The 23,243-nt window shown below is 42.1% G+C and overlaps 1 protein-coding gene across 1 annotated transcript in view; it reads right to left on the bottom strand.

Moving 5' to 3' along the window:
- The window catches only part of LOC308122936 (glutamate receptor ionotropic, NMDA 2D-like), a gene marked incomplete at both ends in the record, with an annotated part of 129,495 nt that extends 115,753 nt beyond the window's left edge, over positions 1-13,742 (bottom strand). Inside the window, 3 exons of the mRNA XM_080485119.1 lie at positions 4,015-4,281; positions 10,560-10,697; positions 13,227-13,742. Of these exons, the coding sequence (XP_080341245.1) occupies positions 4,015-4,281; positions 10,560-10,697; positions 13,227-13,742 (921 nt within the window). The remainder of the gene's footprint in view (positions 1-4,014; positions 4,282-10,559; positions 10,698-13,226) is intronic.
- Positions 13,743-23,243: the final 9,501 nt, after the last annotated feature.

Here is a 23,243-nt window from a genome sequence, read left to right as displayed (position 1 = left end):
ATTACCTACATACATTGCCTGATCACTTAATTCGGAATAATTGATTCAGGCTGACAATAATCCGTGCATACATCCGGGCATAACTAGTCTTTGGATTTGTGGGAGGAAGCTGGACTCTGGTTCAAACAAGTATATGGTTTTTGTAGTTGAAGAGCATCATGTGATCTTTACTGATACATAGCAGACTGGAGCACATTGTGACTATCTTTATGATAATCGACACAAGAATTCACGAAGAGTCCAAAAAGGTTGTGGCAGAAAGTAATTCAAATCACACATACACACCAAATCTGCTTTGAAAGCATGCAAGCTCTCAAAAAAGAAAAAATAAACACAGGAAAATAAGCTTCTCTGTCCAAGGACGTGTATTCAAGCACTGCTGTTGAAAATACAAAGTATTGATGGATGATTCTGACCCTGGGACTGCAGAGTACCCAGAGGGCAACATTTCAGTGGAAAAAAATAAATTATAACAACAACACATCCTTGGATATGATCCGAAAGCCTTGCCCTATGCATCACTGCCTGATGCGGTGGTGATGGTGTGGACCTGGACGCTGGTTCAGAGGCCCCAGCAGCTGCTTGGAAATGAAGGGTAACACTGGTCTGTAAAATGACTTGAAAGTACCACGTGACAATCGGTTAAAAGCTGAAGTTATGTGTCTCGATGTGCGGATGCTGTTGTTTGCTTATGTAATGAAACCACACACACACACGCGTGTGTAGAGAACAAACATTAAACAATGGCGAGTACACTAAAGACAAATACTTTATTAACCACTTTTGCTCAATTTCCTATTACATATTTATGGTTATAATTGGATGTTAATGGAACGCTTGGGATTGATGCATTCTGATATGTGCGAGCTTCACATCCTGCAGCTGTCACACTTGTTCTGTCAAGTCGTGTAAAGTTAGTTTGTTTTAATTACATTTTAACGACGTTCTTCTCGAAAAAGGTGTTTTGCCACAATCATAGTTTCACGCTGCACATCCACGTCAAGCTGTGATAACAATATATCAAAGAGAACAATAATGACTAAAACATGGCTTGATTCTCACTTTTACTCACGACCAATAGAAAAGTGACTTTTCTTGTAGACTGGGCGTCTTCCAGAGGAGATGTACAGTAATGTCGACAGTGAGTAGACGTGGATCTGTTCTGTTCTCGGATGTGATTATTCTGACGTATGGTGCACATTAAGCTTTTAAATACCGTCAGGATCAATCAAGAGGCAAAAATGTGGGAGATCAAAGTGAATATCAGTGGCAGGCAGGGGCACATAAAACTGTCAGTAAATGTCACTTTCCCTCCCAACTTTGTGTAATAAATACAAATGTCACTGGCAGTAAAAATGTTCTCTTTGAATGTATTAACTTTCAAAGCTGCTGACATGAATCTCGATATGCTTCACTGGTTCCTGTGTCTGAATCCCAGTATGTTCTGTCTAATCTTCTCAAACAAAAGAACAATGAAGAATGATCTAAATTGAAACATGGACATGTGTATGTATGGAGCTCATTCATTTCATATCACTTTAGTTATTTTACATCGTTTTCACTCGGGTGTCTTTAGTTCAGATCACCTCATTCCCCGCTTATTATTTTTCATTTTGACAAAAGGTCATTTAAGCTGACAATGGTAAAAAAGAAAAAAAAAAAAAAAAGATGAGAGTAGAGGATGAATACAGACAAAATAGCTCTCGTGTGAAAGGAGGAGTGAGAATATACGGCTCCATCACAAAGGCTGAAAAAGGAAATAGGTCCAGTGGTGCCCTAAAACGCCTTCGTCTTATCTGATGTGTTGGACCGCAGTGAAGGTCACCTTAGAAGACGTCTCCTCTGCTTTGTACCGTCCATTTCCTCTGGAATATGTTCATTCTCTGCAGCTTTTATGTTGAACAGTCGTCTCTTCATTTGTGACCTTTATGCCGTTAAAGGTTGGAAAAAGTTTCCGAGCAATGGATCAGTGTAACGTCTAATTTCTCAAATCTGCTTCAGGCTGCACTTTGGAGACTGCCACCTGAGACCCTGGTTATTTTATCATATTTAGATAAAGAATATGATACTGAAGGAAAATGCTTCCAAAAAGAAAAAAAAAAAAAAGATCAAGCATCATGTTACAAAAGCAGAGAGACCTTGAACTCCTGAGGAAGATGTGTCTCACCGTGTTGCCAGAGACACAGGGACAAACAAAATATGCTCACAAACAAACACTCATCTAACTTACTGGTGCTATTTTATATTTTTTGTCTTTTTCACCTCTAAATTGAAAAGATAATCTATCAGGATGCTCTCGTAAAAGTCTGAATGTGACAATCTTGAGCAGGAAGGGGTTTCATTTGTTTTAGTTCCGAACTCAGCCCGCCGTGATCCGAATTATACCCAAACAAGAACATAATCACGAATAGTCTGGGACTCGGTTCACTTGGGGGGGGGGGATTTTCACACCTTCATTTGGTTGGGGTGATGTTTACATTCACTTTTAAAAAATGTCACACAATTACAACAGCTGCTGGTTTGGGGACGCTGTGGTGGCACGGCTAGTTAGCTTGTGGCTAACGGGTAGCCACAAACAACTGTGCAATATAGTCTTCAGAACAGACATCAATCAACGCCTTTCTCACTACTTCTTCCTCACTACTCCACTTTGTACTTTGTCATGCTTTTCTTCCTCTTTGGTCAGCGTTCGTTTCAGGCGATAGCGCCACCAAAGGGGCAGATGTTGTATAGGCATTCATCCACTGCGAGTACAAAACGTGGGGTTCCTCTGGGAACCATTTTAAGTTTTTGAAAGCCGTTTTAATGTCACACTAAGGTCAGGGTTAGATTAAGGCAAATGTCTACGTTTTTGTTAGTTTTTTCATGGTAGCCCTGAGATGGACTGGTGACCAGTTTGGCTTTTTCATACTGTTTATCTCCCTATTAAGGCTGGTGAACTCTGCTAAGGTGGATTTTGGGGGTGGACAGAGGATAGTTTCTCCTAAATTGCTAAACATATATTAAAAGGCGTGTGCTGCTTATTAAGTAGATTTCGGGATAGGGAATGAAGCTCGCTTGTAGCACCCAATTGAATCAGTTGAGCGTCACACAAATACCATCTTTTTCTCCACAAGTTCTTCGGAGGGCTTTCCTCTTGTACGTTTGATGAATACCGAGCTGTACGTGCTGATTTCATGTTGTCACATTTGTGGTAAACGAAGCTTGTGCTGAAAATCCTCCAATCAAAAGGCACAAGTGGGCAAGTGAAGCCCCGCTGAAGTGTCACTTAACAAAAAAACTGAACACTCAACCGCTGCAAAAAAGAACAGAAGACCACAGAGACAACAGATAAATGTTGCCGTTACACTACAAAGCTCCCAGGCCTGCAAGATAGTGTGTGTGGCGTGTGTGTGTGTGTGAATATAAATTAATCGCTGGTCCTCAAACAAGCCTAATGAGCTTCCACGGTGAGTCGTTATTGTTGATGCTGTAGCTGCATTGCTTCAGCCTTCCTGACACCAGACCTCCCTGGGTTCAAACCCCCCGAAAGAGCCGGAGGAGCTTTTAACCGTCATATCGTAACTAAAGGTGCAAATCCACTGAGAGCACAGCAATCACACGCATCCCACGACGTTGCCATTAGACTTTTAGAAAACAACTAAAATCAAATTGCAAGTTCTACTGCTACAGCCCACAGGAAGGCATTTATTCAGTTTTCTATTTCTTTGATTGCGTGCATCAGAAGTTACTGTATATTTGTACAATTATGTCTTTTAGAATAGTTTTTTTGCATGAAGTCTTAACTCTTACTTCATGGCTGAAAATAAAAAGACACACAGACGCTCTTCGCCCTGGTTTATGAAGGCTCGTGGAGCCTTTACAGTTTCTGTTATCTGAGCCAGGAGCTGAAATGAAGCTGGTTGACTCCGGCAGAAGAAACTCAGATTGAACTTTGTACTTTTACTTGACATTGGATTAAACATTTCAACCCTCGAACAATCAAAACTGACATTTACATTTCTGACCCCTCACCTGGGCTTCGTTGTCTTTGAGCATCCGTTTGGTCCGCGCCCCGCCGGGATCGTCCGTCACGTTCAGGATCACCACGCTCTTCTTCTCCCAGCCAATAAAAGAGCCGTCCGTCATGCCCTCGACCATCGCCAGGAAGTCCTCGTAGCCGTGGTGACGGGTGGTGACTACAGAGAAAGAGGTCCAGTCGTATTCTTCAAGTACTTCGAAGATCACCTCGAGCTGCAGCGAGGTGGAGCAGGTGAACTGGAGGTAGATGGAGCCGCTCTCCTGGGGGGCAAGCAGAGGATCCAGCAAACAGGTGAGTGTCTGGGAGGAACGGTAATGTTAACATGTGTGTGAATGTGAACATCAACGTTCAAGATTGCCAACGACATAATTCGTATTCAATCCCATGCCAAAGAGAAAGTAAAACAACTGATATTCACTTGTTTTTTTTAATGAGCCGCATCATTATAGTCAGATTGTAATTTATTCAGAGTCATAAGTGTCCCAGCTTTTATTAACATTTGTCCATCAGGTGGCATGGATTTAGACACTATAAAACATGCACAACATACACAGAATCATCATTTTATATTTTTTAAAGTAAATGTTTGTAGTAGTAGTACATCATTTGTCAAAGATGCTGAAAGTAGAAAGCTTGTTGTCATTAGGATGTAGTTCCGTTTAGACCTGTGTTAAAGAAACTGAAAAGAGGTGAAACTGCATATCAGTGTGAAAGAGGAGCTGTATTATCTATGCTGTGTTCTGCAAAGGACTGAAATCACTCTACAATAACCGGGCAGTTGGTCAATTCACTAGTTTCTGCCAGTAAACAGTGATTTAGCAGTGAAGTAACTCAGCGACTGTCTAAATCAAGTGTTCACAGCTCTGTGAGCTGTCAGGTCTGTGTGGCTCCGGCTGTGACTGAGTCCTTTGAGTTTAATTTGGGGACGATTCTCTATAATCTCAATACTATGCTTCGTAAACAACAACAAAAAGTGGACATTTAATATTCTGTTTATACGTGAAAGTAAAAACGGAAAAGCATCATTGCATTTTGAGAGTCTGTTTATACGACAGCGGCGCTCGGAGTCACTGAAAACACAATTTTCTTAAAAAGGCACCCAAGGTGGAACTTTCTAAAAACGATCTGTCTCCGTGGAAACTGGGAAAAATTCAACTTTTCAGAAATGCTGCTACTGCAAACGCGCACCACAGCCGGAGTAAATAGTTCTGCACATGCTCAGTAAATGGACAATAACAATGTTTTCTTCCAGAGTGTGTTTTCGTTGGAAACATTTACGTGTAAACGGAGCCTAAGGCTGCTGATGGTGAATGAGGGGTTAAATGAGGATGAGGAGCTCCTCCTCCAGTAAACAGCTCAATAGACTGGAATAGTAAAAGAGACACCAATGCCAAACCCAGAGGTAACAGTCAGATTGGTGATCATGGCAGAGACAGCACCTTCATCTGTGCTCATGCCAATGAGTAACTGAAACATCAGTAGTAATAATAAAACAGTAATTAGTTCTGAAGCTAGAAATTATTTGGAGAACTGTACCATGTTCCTTGAGAAAGTGTTATCCGCCACCAGAACAGGACCAAATGCAGGCATATCAAAAAATGATTCATAAAACGTCATGTCTTGCATTGCTTTCCATGAAGCCAAAGGTTTTATTTCGTTTCAATGCGTCTGCATTTATAGTGCCTTCGCTGAGCTGCGCCTTGAATGCAAATCAGGGTCGCAGGTAAAGGATCAGAGTTTCATTCAGACAAGATGGAAATCTAAAGCACAAATCTCAGCAACAGACCGAGGAGGAGAAACAAAAGAATCCAAAATAAACAGACAGCAGGGACAAGATGTCCGGACCGAATTAACACGAAGGGAAATGAGAAGAGAAACAGGACGACAGCAGGAGTGATATCAGACTGAGAAGGACTGAAGTCACAGAAACACAATGGGAGGAGCAAGACAAAGAAATCAGACACAGAACTCCGTGTGGCGCTTCTGATGAACTGATGTGTAACAGACATTTCCATGACAATGACCACACACGTAACTTCTACCAGGATTTCCTGTGATAGTACAACGGAGGGACTGGAGGTGAATAATCAGAGTCACATTCAGTTCGGTCTCGGGATTGACTGAATGTCGAGGGTCCGTCAAAGTCCTCATCTCTTCAAGAGGGATTTCACTGTGAAACTACAATCACCGTCCTCTCGCTGCTTCCATCACATTTACTCTAATAGATGTGCCAATCACCAGATGACAAAAAAAAAAAACCTTTGTTCTAACTAAAACCAGAGTCTGTAACCTGAAGCACTCTAAAGCTCATCTGCAGTGGTTCCCTGAAGTGTAAATAATTTAATATTTTTCTCTTAATTTTATTTATTTGCAAAGGTAAAAAAAAACAAAAAACCCTGTGGAGCTATTGTGATCTCCAGCCAACATAACACTGCCAATATTTCGGATCGGACAACCAGAGCATTCAGATAAGATGTGTTTTTTACTGTTTCCATGGAGACAGAGTCAGAGCAATTTCAAAAAGTTCCACCTTGGGAGCAGTTTTCAAAAGGTTGCAATTCCAGCGGCTCTGAGCACCATTGTCATGTAAACGGACACACAAAACACTCCAAAGGCTCTCAGTTTCCATTTTGAAACCACTGCCGCTTAAATCAGGCTGAAAACAGTCCAAATCAGTGAACTGGAAGAATCCAATAAAAATAGCTCCATCAGTAAAAAACACAATATGTCAATAATTATGAATTGTTGTAATGAAACTTCAAATATGCAACCGAGAGTGCAAGTTTTGGATGGACAGCTAAACTTTATAGAACTTTATGAGCTTTGTTATCCTCAATTTAAAAGTCAAACATGTTTTGTGATCCAGATTCCTTTTCTTTGGTGGAAAGAGTTAAAAAAATAAATAAACCCCTTTTGTTCCTTGAATGTTGCAGGAGGAACATGAATGAGCAGGAGAGATGAACTTGTGATATCCAAACATTTGCTGAGTGTTTTGAGAGTAATTACTTAACTTCCTTGTCGACGTTAAACAAAGAGACAGAGGGCATGCGTTTAAATGAATCATCCAGGCTGTGCATCTGTGCGAGCGCGCCGATGATCAAAGGGGGAACTTCGGGGGAGCGGTCCCACCCTCCCGCGTCGGCGGGGCTCACCTGGGGTTGCGGCGAGCCGAACTGGGTCAGATATCAAACCGGCGGCCTGATTCGTGATGTAAGCTCGTCTGCTCTCCTCAACTCGGCCGAGAGCGAGCGAGGAGGGAGCATGTGGAGCGCCAGGACTTCCACGCTGAGTCAAAGCACAAATCTAATCCGTGTGACCCGCCTGAAGCCAAAGTGAAGTCTCCCCTTTGTCCTGTGAGCGCTGGGCAGAGACACGAGGGACTGACGTCGTGTGTCAGGAAGCGACGGACACAAGCTGGATTTATTGTCAACACGTACGAGGACGCTTGCATGACTCAGCGTCCCGGAGGAAATTAAGAATTGATTGGAGTTTATTTTTATTAGACAGTCAAAGCAAATCTGTCTAAACCTCAGCTTGGAAGAGTTAAGCTTTTCTTTTGTTTTACAAAAATTTCTCACTCTGTTGTATATTCCTTTACGAAGAGTTTCTGCCACTCAAAAATGCTACTTTTTGTAAACAGCATTTTTATAGTGACAGTTACTGTAATAACAATCAAACTTGGTCGTCTGTCCATACAAATGTCTGCGTTCTCCCATTGTTAATGTTCATAGCATATTGTTCTCTGCATGTGTGTGTGGCCTCATTGCAAAAACCACCGACAGCACCCACTAGTGGCTGCACAGGAAGACTACATCATTTTCAGCATTTCTGCCGTTTCCGTGTAAAAGGACATTGTTATTCAAATTTAAGTATTTTAGTTGAATTAGCAGCAAGTCAGTGACAAGACTGAGCTTTTTTATTTATTTTTTATTTTTTTGAAGTGAAGCTGTTAAGTAATGAGCTCAAAACTAATTTACAAAAAGTTTCCCCAATGTAGTCAAAAAATCACTAATATTACTGAACTTCATATTTATCTTTTAAACCATGCCACCTTGGGTCAGTTTGAGCCATCAATGTTCAACAGACGGCAAATCTCAAGATCGAAAGAGAATAGATACGATCACTGCATTTTATACTGGTATGTAAGACAGAACATTCTTATATAATATAATTACATTAACTGTAACCTCCAACAGGTCTTCGGGTATATAAATAGTCATTAGGATGTAAATGACTTATACACTGAAGTGACACGAGGGCAGACACACACAGTGTTAGAAAGATGAAATCAAAGAGGACGTAATGAAGAGTAAAAGTATGTCTTTACCTCGGCAGCCTCGCCTCCCACTTGAAAACAAAGCTGCTTTTGATATTCAATCATTTGCGGAGGCTGACAGTTCAGAGTCGAGCTGATTGTGTTAAATTAACTGTTACCGGAGCCGATGTTACATTAGTGTAGAAATCACAATAACCTTGTTACACTGTCAAGATGATGCACTTTGAACAAACTGGCCCGCTTATTAAATATCACACCTGTCATGCTAGCCCACCTTGCTTAGCTTGATCTACTTATCGCCGGCATCCGTCGGTGGAACCGGATTAACTGACTGTAGAGACGACACGGTCCGGTAATGAGCGCATGACGACGGGCCGCAGCGACAAGGTGACACAGCAGCCGCCGTCATTAGCAGATTCATAGTTCCTGGCCACGAAAACAAACGCTGACTCGCCTCTTCTCTTCGCTGATGTTTGATCATAATTGCACAGGACCGCGGCGCTATTGATGAAGCGCGCACAAAATCACCTCACATTCCCGGCACATTTCCTCCACCCGGCGAGGAGAAGCCGTTCAGACGCTGATGAGCTTAGCGGCCGTGACAGAACTGGAGCAATTCTGACAACATTTTAATATTTTTTTTTTTTGCCCCTCGTCTTCACCGCGGCTCACTGATGAGGTCAGACCGCCACGTTCTCCGGAACACTCGGCGTTTAGCAAATAAACGCATACTGCAGGAGGCTTCAGTCTGAACAAACATTACAGCTTATTCAGGCGCTCGGTTGTATTTCCTCAGACAGGCAGCACTCGGGTTCAAGATATAGAGAATTATATCCATATTACTCGCAGGCCAGGAGAATTTGTCAACTCAAAAGCCTGGAATGTAAATGTTGGTGCCAGCTCAGTCGGTGTGCTGAGAGCGCGACGTGGGGTAAATATATGAGGCAAAACATTTCCTGGAACACCTTCACCTTGATTCCTGTTGCTGGCAGGTGGAGGTTTCATGCTGATTCAAAAAGCTCCTCTAATTGATAATTTTACATGAACAATGGACCAAATCACTGCAAAAGAAACCCACGAGACAACGATCACATGACCCTGCAGCATCACTCCTTTTACATTTTGGCTTCTTTTCTATGGGTTTTACAAGACGTCCTTCTCTGGTTTGGTCTCACTGATCATATGAAGCCTCTTTGGTACTTTCGTTGAAATCCATGGTCTTGAAATGTTATATGTTGCTTATACTCTCCCTAAGCATTTCTGATCCCTCCGGTCTGCATTGTGGCCAGAATGGTACACACATAAAAAAAAAAACTATTAAACCGTCATACATCTTTGTTTTTCTTCATATTTTCCATAGATATCTTCAACAAACTCAAACTTTCTCAAATTGACCAAACAATCAATCATTTCTAGGATTTTAACTCATTATATGCATTTTGATGGATTTGAAATGTTTTATCTTTTATTTTTAAAAAGCACTCTAAAGGCAAAACATTTTCTGTAAAATAAATGACAGGATTATGAGGTTTGATTGCTGATTCCAGTGATGTCAAAGGTTGTCAACAACATTGGTATTTCTTACGTAGTGCAAGTTAGAACCGTCTGTTCTCCTTTTTGTGGCCAAAATCATGACACTGATCTCCATTAAAAACACTTTTTCTGAATGTCATTTCATTTCAAGCTGCAATGTTAGTATTTGAATAGAAAAGTAACACGATTGCATTTATTCTCTGTCTCTCATCATATTAAATCATTTTAGATTGTTGCAGAAAATTCTGAATATCTAAACAGTAATTAAACAATAGATCCACCGACCGTTACCAGAACTGAGCAAATATTCCAGCAAACGCCTGTGGCTTCTTTGAGGCCCGCTGGAGCAGCCAGGATATGGTCACGCTGTACAGATTATATTTACACCTTCTGGGATCCCATCGCGGTGGGAGCTTGACCACCTCTGTATGTGTTCTGGCTGATCCGATTGCATCCCGACCCCAACGCCGTCAGCATGCTCTCACACCTTGTAATAGCATTGGGTTTGGCCCGAATCAGATTAGTCCGTATGCAGAGTGCAACCTGACAGGTTTGGTCAAACTTCAAGAAATGAACACAAACTATGAAAGCAATAATAAATCAATCCCAGAGGATCAAAATCAAAATGTTTACTAAAGGTCAAGATGCAGTTAATGCACTGATTTCCAACCGTCTTGGTTTTATCGTCTGATTCAGATTTATGATGCAAAACCAGTAGGGCGTCGTTACCTGCGGCTCTCGTCCCAGGCTGGCCCCTCCCCCAACTGCGACCACAGGAACCCCAGTCTGGGCGGAGACGAACTCCAGCATGGGGGCGAGAGGGGCGCGGTTCGGAGGCGGCGGCCTCTCCTCCTCAAACACCAAACCCTGGACGTAAGATGAAGAAGTTACACTGTTTACAGCGTGAAAGGGACAAAAGATCAAGTTTACATGCAGGACTTTACTTCTTAAAGCTGCAGCCGGTTTCATTCTTACTCAAAATATACAGACGAATGAATTTCATCTGAACTTATGAGCATACTATAGAACAAGAATCTTTAAATGCTCCTCAGATTATTTCAAGATAAAAGCTCAAATTCAACATGAAACGTATACCCTTTCAAAGAGTTGATAAAGCCATGAAACTGCCATTTGAGGTTTTTAAAAAAAAACACCAACTTTTTGCTATTTGCTGCTTGCCAATCAATGTTTCGAAGATAAAATCAGCATTAAGCCCATGCAGTGGACTGGCATCCTGTCAGGAGAAGTGTGTGTGTGTGTGTGTGTTGTTCCCGCACAGCTTAAAGCTGCAATACACCTCAGAAACAACAGATAAGCTCCCGGCTTACGGGCCACCTCAGCGCCGACGCGGCTCACTAACAGCTGTTGTGTTCACGCTGAACTGCCGCTGCATTAGAAAAAGTCAAGTTTTGGAGAAGTTTTGTCCACCTGCTATGTGTGTGTGTGTGTGTGTGTGTGATTAGCTCTGAAGACAGACCTGTCACCTCGCTAATACATTTAGGAAGAAGGCATGAAAGTGCTGGAAATCGCCATTAGTCCATGTTATGATCCGAGGTGGTGCAATCTTGATTTGAGGCTGACTTGATGACTTAGCGCTTGTTTTCTTGGAGCGATTCTGGGGAGCAAATTGAAGCTAAGTGCAGCTGACAGCTCAATTCACACAGGGAACCATTTGATATGCAAATGGACAACTGACAGGACCTGGGAATAAGATTGCACTTAAAAGGGTTAATATTATACTTAATGGAAGACAAGACCCTCAATGCTTTGACATGAAAATGTTGGACTGGATAAACATTGCATGCTCGCAATGGATGGAACAAATGGATTCAGAAATGGCAAACAAATCAGCAGAAAAGCATGCAACATGTTTTCTTTTTACCTCCGTCTGTGTGATCACAAGCAGCCCAGATCAGCTCCCATCCACAAGTCATACTATGAATGAATGAGTGAATAGATGAACACACAGCCCAACGAACATGAATGAATCAAAACACAAGAGGAAAAGCAGAGCTCACACTCACTTCCTGACAATGACAATCACTCCCACAACTTTTGGCAAGTGGCCACATGTGCAGCTGTCTGAAATTACACGGGATTTGCGCGTCTCCCTTTTATTCCCCGTGCACACCAACTGTAACTGTGCAACCAAGTGAATGCTTTTTGAGGGAAGAGTCTTCAAAAACCTGCAACCATTATCCCAATTGAGCTGATTTACTGAGCAATTTCAATTTGCTTCTCAATAAAGGTTACTGTTACAATCATGCAAGTGCCTGCGATGCAGAATACTTTGTACATGCTGTACTGGGGGCTATCATTAAGCTGTTGGTGGAAAAAAAAAACAAAAAAAAAAACACCCTAAAACACATTACAGGTGCCCTGTGGAGTTGCTATTTCCTGGCTTTCATGTAAACCTAGTAATGCGAAATGATGCCCACAAGTGAAACTGCAAATGGAGAAAGGATTATAGACTACTCAGAACACTGTCTTATTGTTGTATATATTGTATATTCGTTCATAAAAAAAAAAATTCTAGAAAAGAAAAAAATCAAGTCTCCTGAAGTAAAGAATATTTTATTGTAGTTGATATGGGATAATAACTGTAAATATCAAATAATTGCAATAAAATATAAGGCTTTTAAAGGATAAAACAGCTGTATGTCCATGTATACAATATAATAAAGAACATCACAAAAGGGCTCTGGGAAAATTTTGAACTTTTACACCATAGAACAACTCCCTAACAGTGTCCATAATATATCATTATACATAATTGAGTTAAAGAAACTATTGGGGATACTAGGGTAGAAAACAGCTTGCTGTGTGTAGTACATTGTATATCAAATTATACTAAATTTAGCAAAGTAGTGCAGAAACCTTCCGGGATACAGAATAAGTTATCAGTTCTTCTGCAGTGTATACAGTTCATTAAAATCAATGGCGTACATAAAAATGTAACTTGATTAAGAAAAGTGAATTTGATTGAGATTAAATTTATTTTTATTTTTTTCATCTTCACGTGAAGAAGTTTACTAAAGTGAATTAATGTTCAGCTTTGAGAGGTTCTTCAGTATAAGAGTGAGATTGTCATCGAAGTACATATATATATAAATATATATATATACAGAAGGACAAATTTGGAAAATGTAAGCTACCCTAAGAAAAAAATGTATATTCTGGAAAATTAGCCAAGTTGGATGATGCGCCAGTTGGGCCAAAAATGCCAAAGATCCCAAGTAAAAGACTAAACACATGATGAATAAAACTACAGAAGACTTTGAGAGATTGTGAGGTACAATCCGTTTCACTGTTTTAGTGTTGGCATCATGACACCACAACGACTTTGAGGCAGAAATCTGTCATTGTGACAACCCCCTCTGGAGTGGTGAGACCAACCTGCAGTGGTGTGGTGGCCAGCAGCTCACACAGCTGCAGCAGCAGGGTGCCCGGGCTGCTCTCGTTCACAGCCAGGTAGATGACGTTGGCCTGACCCGAGGGCGTCATCACCGTCTCCCCCACCAGCGCCGCCAGCGACAGGTAAGACGAGGAGGAGGAAAAAGCGGCCATCGCAGCCACTCCTGCCAATGAAGCTGTATCCGTCACCCCCCTTCCTCCTCCTCCTCCTCCCCCACCTGCGGCTCCTCCTCCCGCCGCCCCTCCGGCGCCTCCCCCTCCCCCTCCTGGACCGTTTCCGGGACCAAGCCCCAGCCCCGGCTCGCCCACCCCCGCACCTCCCACCACCGCCGTCTCCGGGAGTAGGGAGGAGCCCGAGTGGACCACGGCAATGTTGACACCACCCGAGTCCCTCTCTCTCTCCCGGGGCCGTAGCAGCAGTGGGGGCGAGGGGCGCACGGGCCCCGAGCAGGCCAGGACAGCCAACAGCAGTGAGAGGGTGGGCCTTGGGGCCACCATGGGGTAAAGGGAGGGCCAGTGGCAGCTGTCGGATGGGGTTTGGCAGGTGAGGCCAGGAGGGAGTTGAGGAGTGTCGTCCGGAGGGTGACGTCTCTTGGGGGGGAACGGGGTGGGGAGGGGAGGGAAGGTGGTGGGTGGGGGAGGGGCCCCGGCGGCTCACAATGCTTCACCTGATGAGGAGAGGAGACCCTAAAGAGGAAACACAGAGGAGAAGGATTTAGAAAACTCCCATCATACCCTTTTCTATCAGCTTGGACTCAAACAGTCCCTGGATTTCTTTGTGTTGCGTACAGTATGCGTTGATGTGTTATCGCCTGTGGGACGGTTGATTTATGCAGCCGTTCTAAAAGCTCATTCTCCAGTAAACAATGTAAATAAATGACACACTACACCCACTCATCTTTATATTTATTGCTCCGGCTCAGACACTCAGTAACTCCATAAATACAAGAAGATTTCTGCAGGAAGGAAGCTGCACATTCTGTGCTGTTTGAATTCTGCATTGAAACATGCATAATACTCATTAAAAAACTTGTTTCATTATTTTGGGAGAAGATGTCGTCTTAACCAAGGTCAAATAATCTTGGAATCATACCTGATGACCAGTGTTCAGCTCCACAGTCGCATCAATAAACCAAAGAACACAACCATATTATAGTTTATAGGTAGAGGCGACAGTCCCTGAATGCCACATTACTATTCTTCCATCTCGCGTCTACATGCACTTCATCCAGAGCAGGATCTTTGTGGCTGGAGCCTCTTCCAGCTAACAAAGGCCCGCAGCAGCCTTTGATTGGAGTTTCCTCCACGGGCTTTCTTCATTTCCACAAACGCTCTAACATAAAATCAGTGCAAGTAGCTTGGCTTTCATCAGACGGATGAATAGAATATTAGCCATTTTAGGATCTCTCTTTCTAAATGCTTCTGTTCACATTGAGTTTCTCAAATGCAATAAGATTTATATAGGGTGAAACTGTGAGGAAACCCATAGAAGCCCAAACAATGGGAAAGTATACACATAAAACTACCACTTAAGCCAGAATACTCTCGATATGAGGTGAAAGGACTGACTGATTATTACACTAAAAAAATTAGACTTTATCCATGCATCTGCCAGTAAAGACAGCGAGGCCACCACAGATCCTGATTTTGGAGCAAAAACCACAGTAAAACAAAGCAGAAACCATCTTACAATATCAAGTGAAACCAAATTGTCCTCAAACAAAATGCCTGTTGAGTACATGAATGTTTCCTGTGCCGAATAGGAAATCCAGACTGACACAGTGCAGCTTTGTAGCTTGAATAAATCAGCAGAGAGGGAAAGAAAAAGTAGAGAATGCGGGTCAGGTCATTTCCTCTGAGACGAAGTTTGGAAGACTGGTTTTTCATCTCTCACAAATGTACTTGTTTTTCCACGATCCCACACAGACCGAGCAACGAGACGCAGCATGCAAGTGTTGTGGGGGCAGGGGGATGGGGGGATGGGGGGGGGGGGGGGGGGGGGCTCAGAGGACCAGGCAGGAGCAGGACTATGGAGAATAAATGGTAAGAAGAAGCAAAATAAGGAAACATAAAGAAAGAAGTGGAGGTGATGGAGGTATAGAAGATGAACTGAGAGATGAATGGAGTGTTAGATAAATTAGGAATCTATGCAGACAGACAAACAGACAGACAGACAGACAGACAGACAGACAGAGAGAGAGAGAGAGAGAGAGAGAGAGAGAGCGAGAGCGAGAGCATTGGGGTACAAAATGTGACCTGCATATGTATGAGAGTGGTCAGGAGAGCATGGTGAGGAGGAACACACACTGTAAGAGGGCAGAGACACTGAGGCTGCGGTGAACTGCGCTCTACAGTACACGAAGATTCTCGGCCTTGAAAATACATTTCGGAATGATTTAGACATAATGTCCAAAGCCCAAACGTTCCAACTGAACTGAAATGCCAAGAAAATAAAAAGTTAATGAAGATATTACAGCGACTGATGCACTTTAGGTCTGTGCACACAGGAATCCTGCAGGGAGGTTTTGGTTGTTCACACCGCTCTGTATGTAGCTCACTGTCGTCTATAACGTTTACCAACAAGTGGAGTAAGGAAGAAAAGATGAGCGGGTTTAGATTTATTACAATTAAACGGGTCTGGCTCTTAAACAAACCATACGAGTCCGTGACGGGCTCTAGAAGCACTGTGTCCTCTGAGCAGGTCCTGACTGATGAGCACAACTGAGGATATAATTATTTCTGCATTTTACGTAAGAATTCTAATCTAATACAAACATTACGGTATTAATCACCGGTCGCCCAACATACTTTACAAGAAGGGATGGGAATTGATTCTGCTTAACAATTCAGTTCTTTATCGATTCTAATATCAATTCTCATTTGGAAATGAAACCTGCGGTTGTAGCAGGAGAGGACGCGGCAACATTGCCACTGAGTTGAGATTCACTTTGGAGCTGATTGAAAACGCCACATCCATTCAAAGTGACTGCATGCTGTGTGTGTGTGGTTTTGTCATCTCAGGGAGGGAATACTACCGATACACACAAACAGCCACTTTGCAAGTAGCCCTGTTGTCACCCTATCTCGTGAAATTTAACAAGGAATTGAAATACCTAAAAAGGTTTTTCATTCCCATCTCCATGTTTATGTGTAGAATTTATGTCACAAATCATTAAAACAGCAGTCGAATGTGTGCGTTTGAACACTGCCCGCGATCCAGTGTTAAAAGCATCAGTTTAATCTTTACAGTTTGAGTGTGTTTACCCAGTGAACACAGGTTTTCTCCAGGTCCTTCTGACTGAAGAGTTTTCCAACAAGGTTGCCATTTATGGCAACTACATTCATGAAAGTTTTCATTTAACTTTGAGTTAATATGATATTTATAGAAATGATTTCCATTTCTCAACATAGCTTTCGGCTCGACTCTGTGTCTCACTGACTCGACTGGGAGAAACTACTGCGACGTACAGATCTCCCTTCTTTGAAAGCACAAAGATATAGGCAGTATGAAACTGTGGAGCTACTGAATAAACATTTCTCTAATGATCTGTGATTATGCACCAGACACCTATGGTCATTATTACTCACCCTGAGAGTCAGGTAGACATTACAATTCCTTGTTTCTTTTTTACCATTCCGTGCTGTCTGCGGGAGTCTACGGTAGCCTAAAGGGTGATGCACACTCACACATGCAACAACTGACCAACACTTGCACAAGCAGCTCTGAGTGAAGCCTCACGCTCAAGGGCACCCCAGCACAAGTTGTGGACATTGAAAAAATACTTTTTATTTCATTCTTCTACAAAATGTTGCAGTAGTTTGGTAACACAGCCACGTTTGGACCTACCATAGTTATTGAACACATGGAGGAGGAGGCAGATCTTGTATTAGAGCAGTTTTTTTTTAACTATACAACAAAGAGTCACCCTGCCACATGAAGGCGACTATGCTGATTTATCACGTTTTCCTCTTTTGCTCACCAGTAGGATGGCACAGCGTAAACAGTCTTGGTTAGAACTCGTAACATTTAATGTACAAATTGTCATTTGTTGCATTTAATTTGTAGGAAATCCAACAAATGTCTATTTGAAGCAATAGAACTTTTACAGCCCATTTCATGCAGCCTTCCTTTGCTCTGCTGTTACTTTACAAGGTGAGTTTCTGTCCGACCACTCTAAAGACCACTTCCTGCCATTAACGGGTGTTTTAAAGTAAAAGCACCAAGCAGAGACGGTTATGACCAGGCTTTTCAACACGGTAGAGGTGTGAGAAACTAAACACACAACGAATTCAAAGGAGGAGATCCAGTCATGAAGGGGACAGAACCCCCTGAGCTATAATCATTCTAATGATGTTTTCTGGACTTCATTAATGATGGTCCAAAATGTAATAAACTAACGGCTGTTTGCAAAACATGAATGAAACCAAATAAGCGAATAAAAACCCATCAGCATGGCTCTGTGTTCTATGAGAATGAAGCAGCCAGTCAGAGAAAGAAGTCGAGTTTAATTTACAGAAAATATGTAAAAAGGACAAGCCAGCAAATGACTGAAAGAATGACTGATGATGTGTTGCTGGAAAGATTCCCTGTCTAGTTGAATATATCCTTACTTACATTTATAGCAAGATAATGCATGCTCCATTGACACTGTATCTTATCGCGTTGTTTTTCCATCTCTGCAAACAAATTCAATTCAGAAAGGAACTGCAGAGTTTATGAAAGAAAAAGAAAAATTACTTCACAGAAACCAGAATTTGCTAAATGTACCGAGAGTAAAGAATAGAGAGTGACAGACAAACAGATTAAAAACAGAGGAGAGATTCAAGTACCAGTGAACCAATCCAAAAAAGCTTTGAGATATTTCAACTGAATCAACAAAAATATACATTTTACTTAAACAATATAGTCTGACCTGAACTCAGGTCCTCAAAATAAACAGCTTCATTGAGTCAATGTCTTACTGCACATTATCCTTCAGGGAAATAAGAGCCTTGTTAAAAGTAGAGACACAATGAGCTCATTGGAGGAAAACATTATGTTCCTGCATTTTGAAACGCTTCGCCCTGAAGTGCTCAATTAGCGTGACGTTCGCTCGCTCGCCATGTAAAGAGTGTTTGTCAGCAAAACCTCCTGCTGTACTCGCATGTCAGTGCCTGCCATGTTCACTCCACACTGTTGAAAGAGAATCCAGAAGACGCTGGCTGCAGGCTCGGGCTCGCCACTTTTCAAAGATGCTCCTGAATTATTTTCTTGTATCTTGGAGTAGATCAATGGACAACAACACAGAGGCTGACGTATTTTCTCTTTGTGGACAGACCTGTGTTCTTCTGGGATTTGTTGACTTATAATGCTTGGATTGAGGAAAAAACACTGAAATAGAAATATGGCATGATGCAGATTTTCAGATGCAGACGTTCTTCCCTACAGAAACTCATGAAGCAGCAAAGTGATGATTGAATACTTTTCTTGCACATGAGAATACAGAAGACGACTCTGAACCTTTCACCGGTTTGTGTGCAGAGTCGACTTTTTTCACTGATCACCTCGAGGAAGCTTTAATGGCCTGGTTGCTCATATTAACTCACACAGGTCAAACGCTCCCAAAAGGACAAAGGACATGCGTGACTCAGTGGATGAGCAGGTGATTGACCACAAGCTCAAATCTCAAGAAAAACCCAAATATTGGACGGATATCGTTCTATGTTCAGCATCAGAGGACTGCAGCATGCGCCATAAGCCTGCATGTGATTCATACCTGAATCCTACACAGTCTTTAATATGTCCTATTAGTCATGTTGCTGGCCTTGGCTGCACGCTGTGTGCAGGCTCAAGCTGTTGACACTCAGCCTTGGACACATTCAGAACGTGCAGCAATCTGCCAAACAGCTGCCGGGCTCCTGGCATGATGTCAGCCCTCAGCCGCTGCACCGTTCACATGCTGGAAATGCTGAAACACTGCATCCAACATGACAGAGACATTTATTTTGATTGTGTGTTTCCGCTGAGAGGGACAGTGGACGTCAGTTGGGGGAGGATGCTCTGTGATCTAAATGTTCGTACTGCTGGAACTAAGCTTAGATCAGGAAGTCAAAATGTATTGAGACACATCCCTCGTAGTCACTGTTAAGACAACATTGTTGTCTCATGTTCATAGTGATGTTAACAATAATTCTTTACTCAGCAGACATAAAAATAAAGTCAAATGATGTTTAAAAGTTAAAAATGGTGGGGAACACAAGGAGACTGGGGATATTTGTGATATTTCTGGCAGTTGTGTTGATACCTCCAACCTTTTATCATCGAAAGACTTCACAGATCATAAATATGATCCGTCAGTCAGAACATATATTTCACCGCAATAAACCTGCCGAATGTGCAACTGTGCAAATATGACTGTAACATTTTGAGTACCCAGAATGTTAACTATTGTCTTTACAGTTACCCTAAATATAAAATAAACTACAAACATCACGACATTTCAAAGAGTGAACGTCAGTTGTTTCCTCCGTTGTCGATATCCAACTGAGACCAAGATGGGGGAACCAATCCCAGCTGACTATTTCAAAAACAGTTCAACAATCAAAATAGAGTTTTTACCTCTGAAACTGAACATTCAGATGGAACCAGGTGATATTGAACTTGTTCCTGATTGAAGCGTTGGAACTGCCCTTGGTCTTCCATACCGAGTCTCATGATTAAGGAAACCCATCTTTGTGGGTAAAAGCTATTTTAAGGTGATAATGTCAGTTTGACTAATGATGATAAAGGTTGTTATCTTTATCTCCAATCTCCACCATGTTCCAGTTATTATATTTTCTTCAGAATTTCAGTTTGCCGCTGCCGTGACCCACTTTCCCTTCAGCATCATTAAAACCTCATCTTGTTTTATGTTGTCTTATCTTTCCACAGGACGAGATTATCTTCTGTGTATCGATTACAGTCAACACGGGTGCCGCAGATTATTCTTGTAGTGAGAACGGCACAACTTCTGAGAAGATTTTCCTCATCTTTTGAATCTTCAAAGGTGAAAGTAACTCGCTGAAGTATTGGAAATAAAGGTGATCTGAGATCCACTCGCTGAAAATCAACCACGTTTGAATTTTTTTTTATACTTTTGGAAAAGCAAAACTAAATTCAGGAGACGCGTTGACAAACACAGCTGCTGAATAAAATGTAAAAGAACAAAACAGAAGAAGCTCCATCAATAGTTACGTTGGATGACGATGTTTTGCTCTCTGTTTTACCCTTGCTGCTCGACGAGACAGTGCGTTTGCTTAAAGCTCAAATAATGAACTAAGGGTTGGAGATGGCACGCATCCAGATGCATTCAACTGGTATAAACAACTTGCATTGTTTCACCACAATCTAATTTAAAAAGACAAACAAGCACAAGTATGGCGTCTCCCTCAGACACGCAGTTCAGGAGTCGTTGTTCCCTCTCAGTTTGAATTTGCTCATTCATCCCAACATTTCAAAACCAACTGACCAAACATGCAGTGATGTTGCTTTCCTCAAGTTTGAGTTTGATAAAGATGACTTCTTTACATCAGATTTCACCTTTACTGCTCTTGAATGAGAGGTAAAAAGATTTTTTATAGACGTCACGTTTCAAAGTAAAACATTGTTGTGTTGTTTTTTTTGCAGCAGTTTTTTTTTTTCAATTGGCATGTCGCACCACAGTCCAGTGACATTGTGGGCTGTTACTCATAAATCGTTTGCATTGCACAACACTTGCTACTTCAATCATAAAAATATCTTCTTCTGCTTCTTACCGACTATTTAAAAAGCATCTATATGTCCACACATCAGCATAATAGCCTTCTTCTGAAGTACAGAATGAGCTCTCTTTTATTCTCTATGAAAGAATGAAACCTATGAGTGGTGCAAAAACTAAGTGAAAGAGAACAGAACGAGGCTCGGACCCCTGCAGACTGTTTCCAACATGTCACGGGACGCCTGTCAGGTGCTGGCTGCATGTGGAGGACGACTGTTACACTGATTAGTAATTGAATATTAGCAGAAATGCTGGCGTAGCAACTGCAGTCCCATAACCACGTGATCCCAGTATTACAGGTCTGGTAATGTCTTCCGCCCAGCGCTGGAGAGCTCGGCTCGCAGCCTCTCAATCCTTTGACTGTGGAAATGAGCTCAAATCTGTGCGAGAACACAGAAGGGAAAAAATACTTGATGTATCTGTCTATCATATTGTGAAATTAAAATCAGTGTGCCGATTACTGAGAGCTAATCCTTTGGAGATACGATGATGACTGATGTGTTTTGTTTTTTTCTTCATTCTTAATAACTGTGTAAATCTTTTCAGCAGAAAATGCCAAAGGAAGGAAAATTAATTTCAGGAAAGAGCTTAACCACAAAGGGATACCCTCATGGTTATGATTTGAGAATTAAGGGAAGTTAAGACTTTTTTACAACACTGGTATGATTGTTAGAAATCAAGAAAAGCATGAGAGATGAACATCTGCAGAGAGAAAAAATGTCTAAAAACATGCATGTGAATGGATCTGCTGCTTGGAAAAAAAAATACAATGAAACCTCCAGAAACACCCTCCACATGGATAAGAAGACAATCCTCGCCAAACTGTGTTACTTGAAGCTGAAGCATATTGTAAGTTCTGCACATTGCAGTACTGGCCAAGATGGATTTTTTTTTCCCCTCCTCTGCTTGTGTGAAGGCTGCTAATGCATGATTGATCATCAATCAGTATTCTGCTGCCTGACACGCGGGAGGGATGCACCACAGACCTGCGGCATTTCAAACATCTGCAACTGAAGGCAAATAACCAAATCCTTCAGAAAGTGTTAAAGCACATGCAGTGAAATGCTTTAAATCCTTTAAATCCTTTGTATGAATGAGAGCAGGGCTGCGCACAAACAAAAGCCTGCAGGTGCTGTTTGCTGCGTGTGTGCATGTCGGTGCCGTGATTCGTGGAAAATCCCCATCTCGAGCCGTTCCACAACAAACGGCATCTTTCAACATGAGGACAAACGGAGAAGAGAAATTAAAACCCGATAGATGGAGTAGATTGATGATACGAGGCTCTGTAGTAATGCACCCGCAGACGTGTCTGGAGACGGCTGCTCGGCGGGGGGAGAGGAGCGGTCGGGAGTCTATGCTGCGATCAATCCACAACAATTTGGGTCAGCTTACCCACAAAGCTGAATACAGTGCAGATCCTCAGGAGCGTTGAACCTCCTGCACCGAGGGCAGAGTGAGCGTGGCCGCTCCCCTACGGGTTCATTACATCTACTTCTGCTGCACAAGAGCTTCTTGTTCCTCAACATTTTTCTCTTCCTGTATGTGTTTTTTTTTTTATTTTCTATGCGAAGTCTACGACTCATTTTGCCGTTTCCGCTCGATGCTCAAACAACGTGAGTTCGATTAGCTTTCTGGCTTTGCTTCCCCTTTAGTTACAGTGGGCTTTTAAAAACGTTCCATTTTAGGATTACGCCTTTTGGTTTTCACACATTGATTTTTTATGAGGGTTCTCATTTATAACTTCACAGAGTTCATAAATAAAACCAAGTACAACGGGCACTCGGAAGAGCGCATACCGCCGCCAACGCCACGTTTGTTTGTGGAACCAAGTTAACATTGCTAGCATGTTAGCCATTAGCTCATATCGATGCGAACTCGGTAGGTCAGGCCATCACTGTGTGAAACACTGAGCAGGGAGCATCTCCATGGCAACAGATGCTGATCTCCTTTGATAATTTTTTGATCTCCTCCATGACGTTCAAGCTGTGATTCCCACAAATACTTGACAAATCTTTTAATCAAAGTATCAAAGCATTCAACATGCGTCTGTTGACATATTTGACAACAGGAGGAGAAGTGAGTGCCATTTTTTTTTCTCCTTCATTGACGCACAAGGCTGCTGTCATGCGGCCATTTCACCACAAGTCGGAGCTACAGAGCCATCAGAAGGCAGCGTGTTTTGTTGGATATTTCATCAAGAAAATTAAAAGAATAAACTAACGTA

This window comes from Lipophrys pholis (assembly GCF_963383615.2).
Source record: "Lipophrys pholis genome assembly, chromosome: 17".
Taxonomy (NCBI): domain Eukaryota; kingdom Metazoa; phylum Chordata; class Actinopteri; order Blenniiformes; family Blenniidae; genus Lipophrys; species Lipophrys pholis.
Note: the sequence above shows the minus strand (reverse complement) of the source record. Positions and strands in the feature narration are given on the sequence as shown.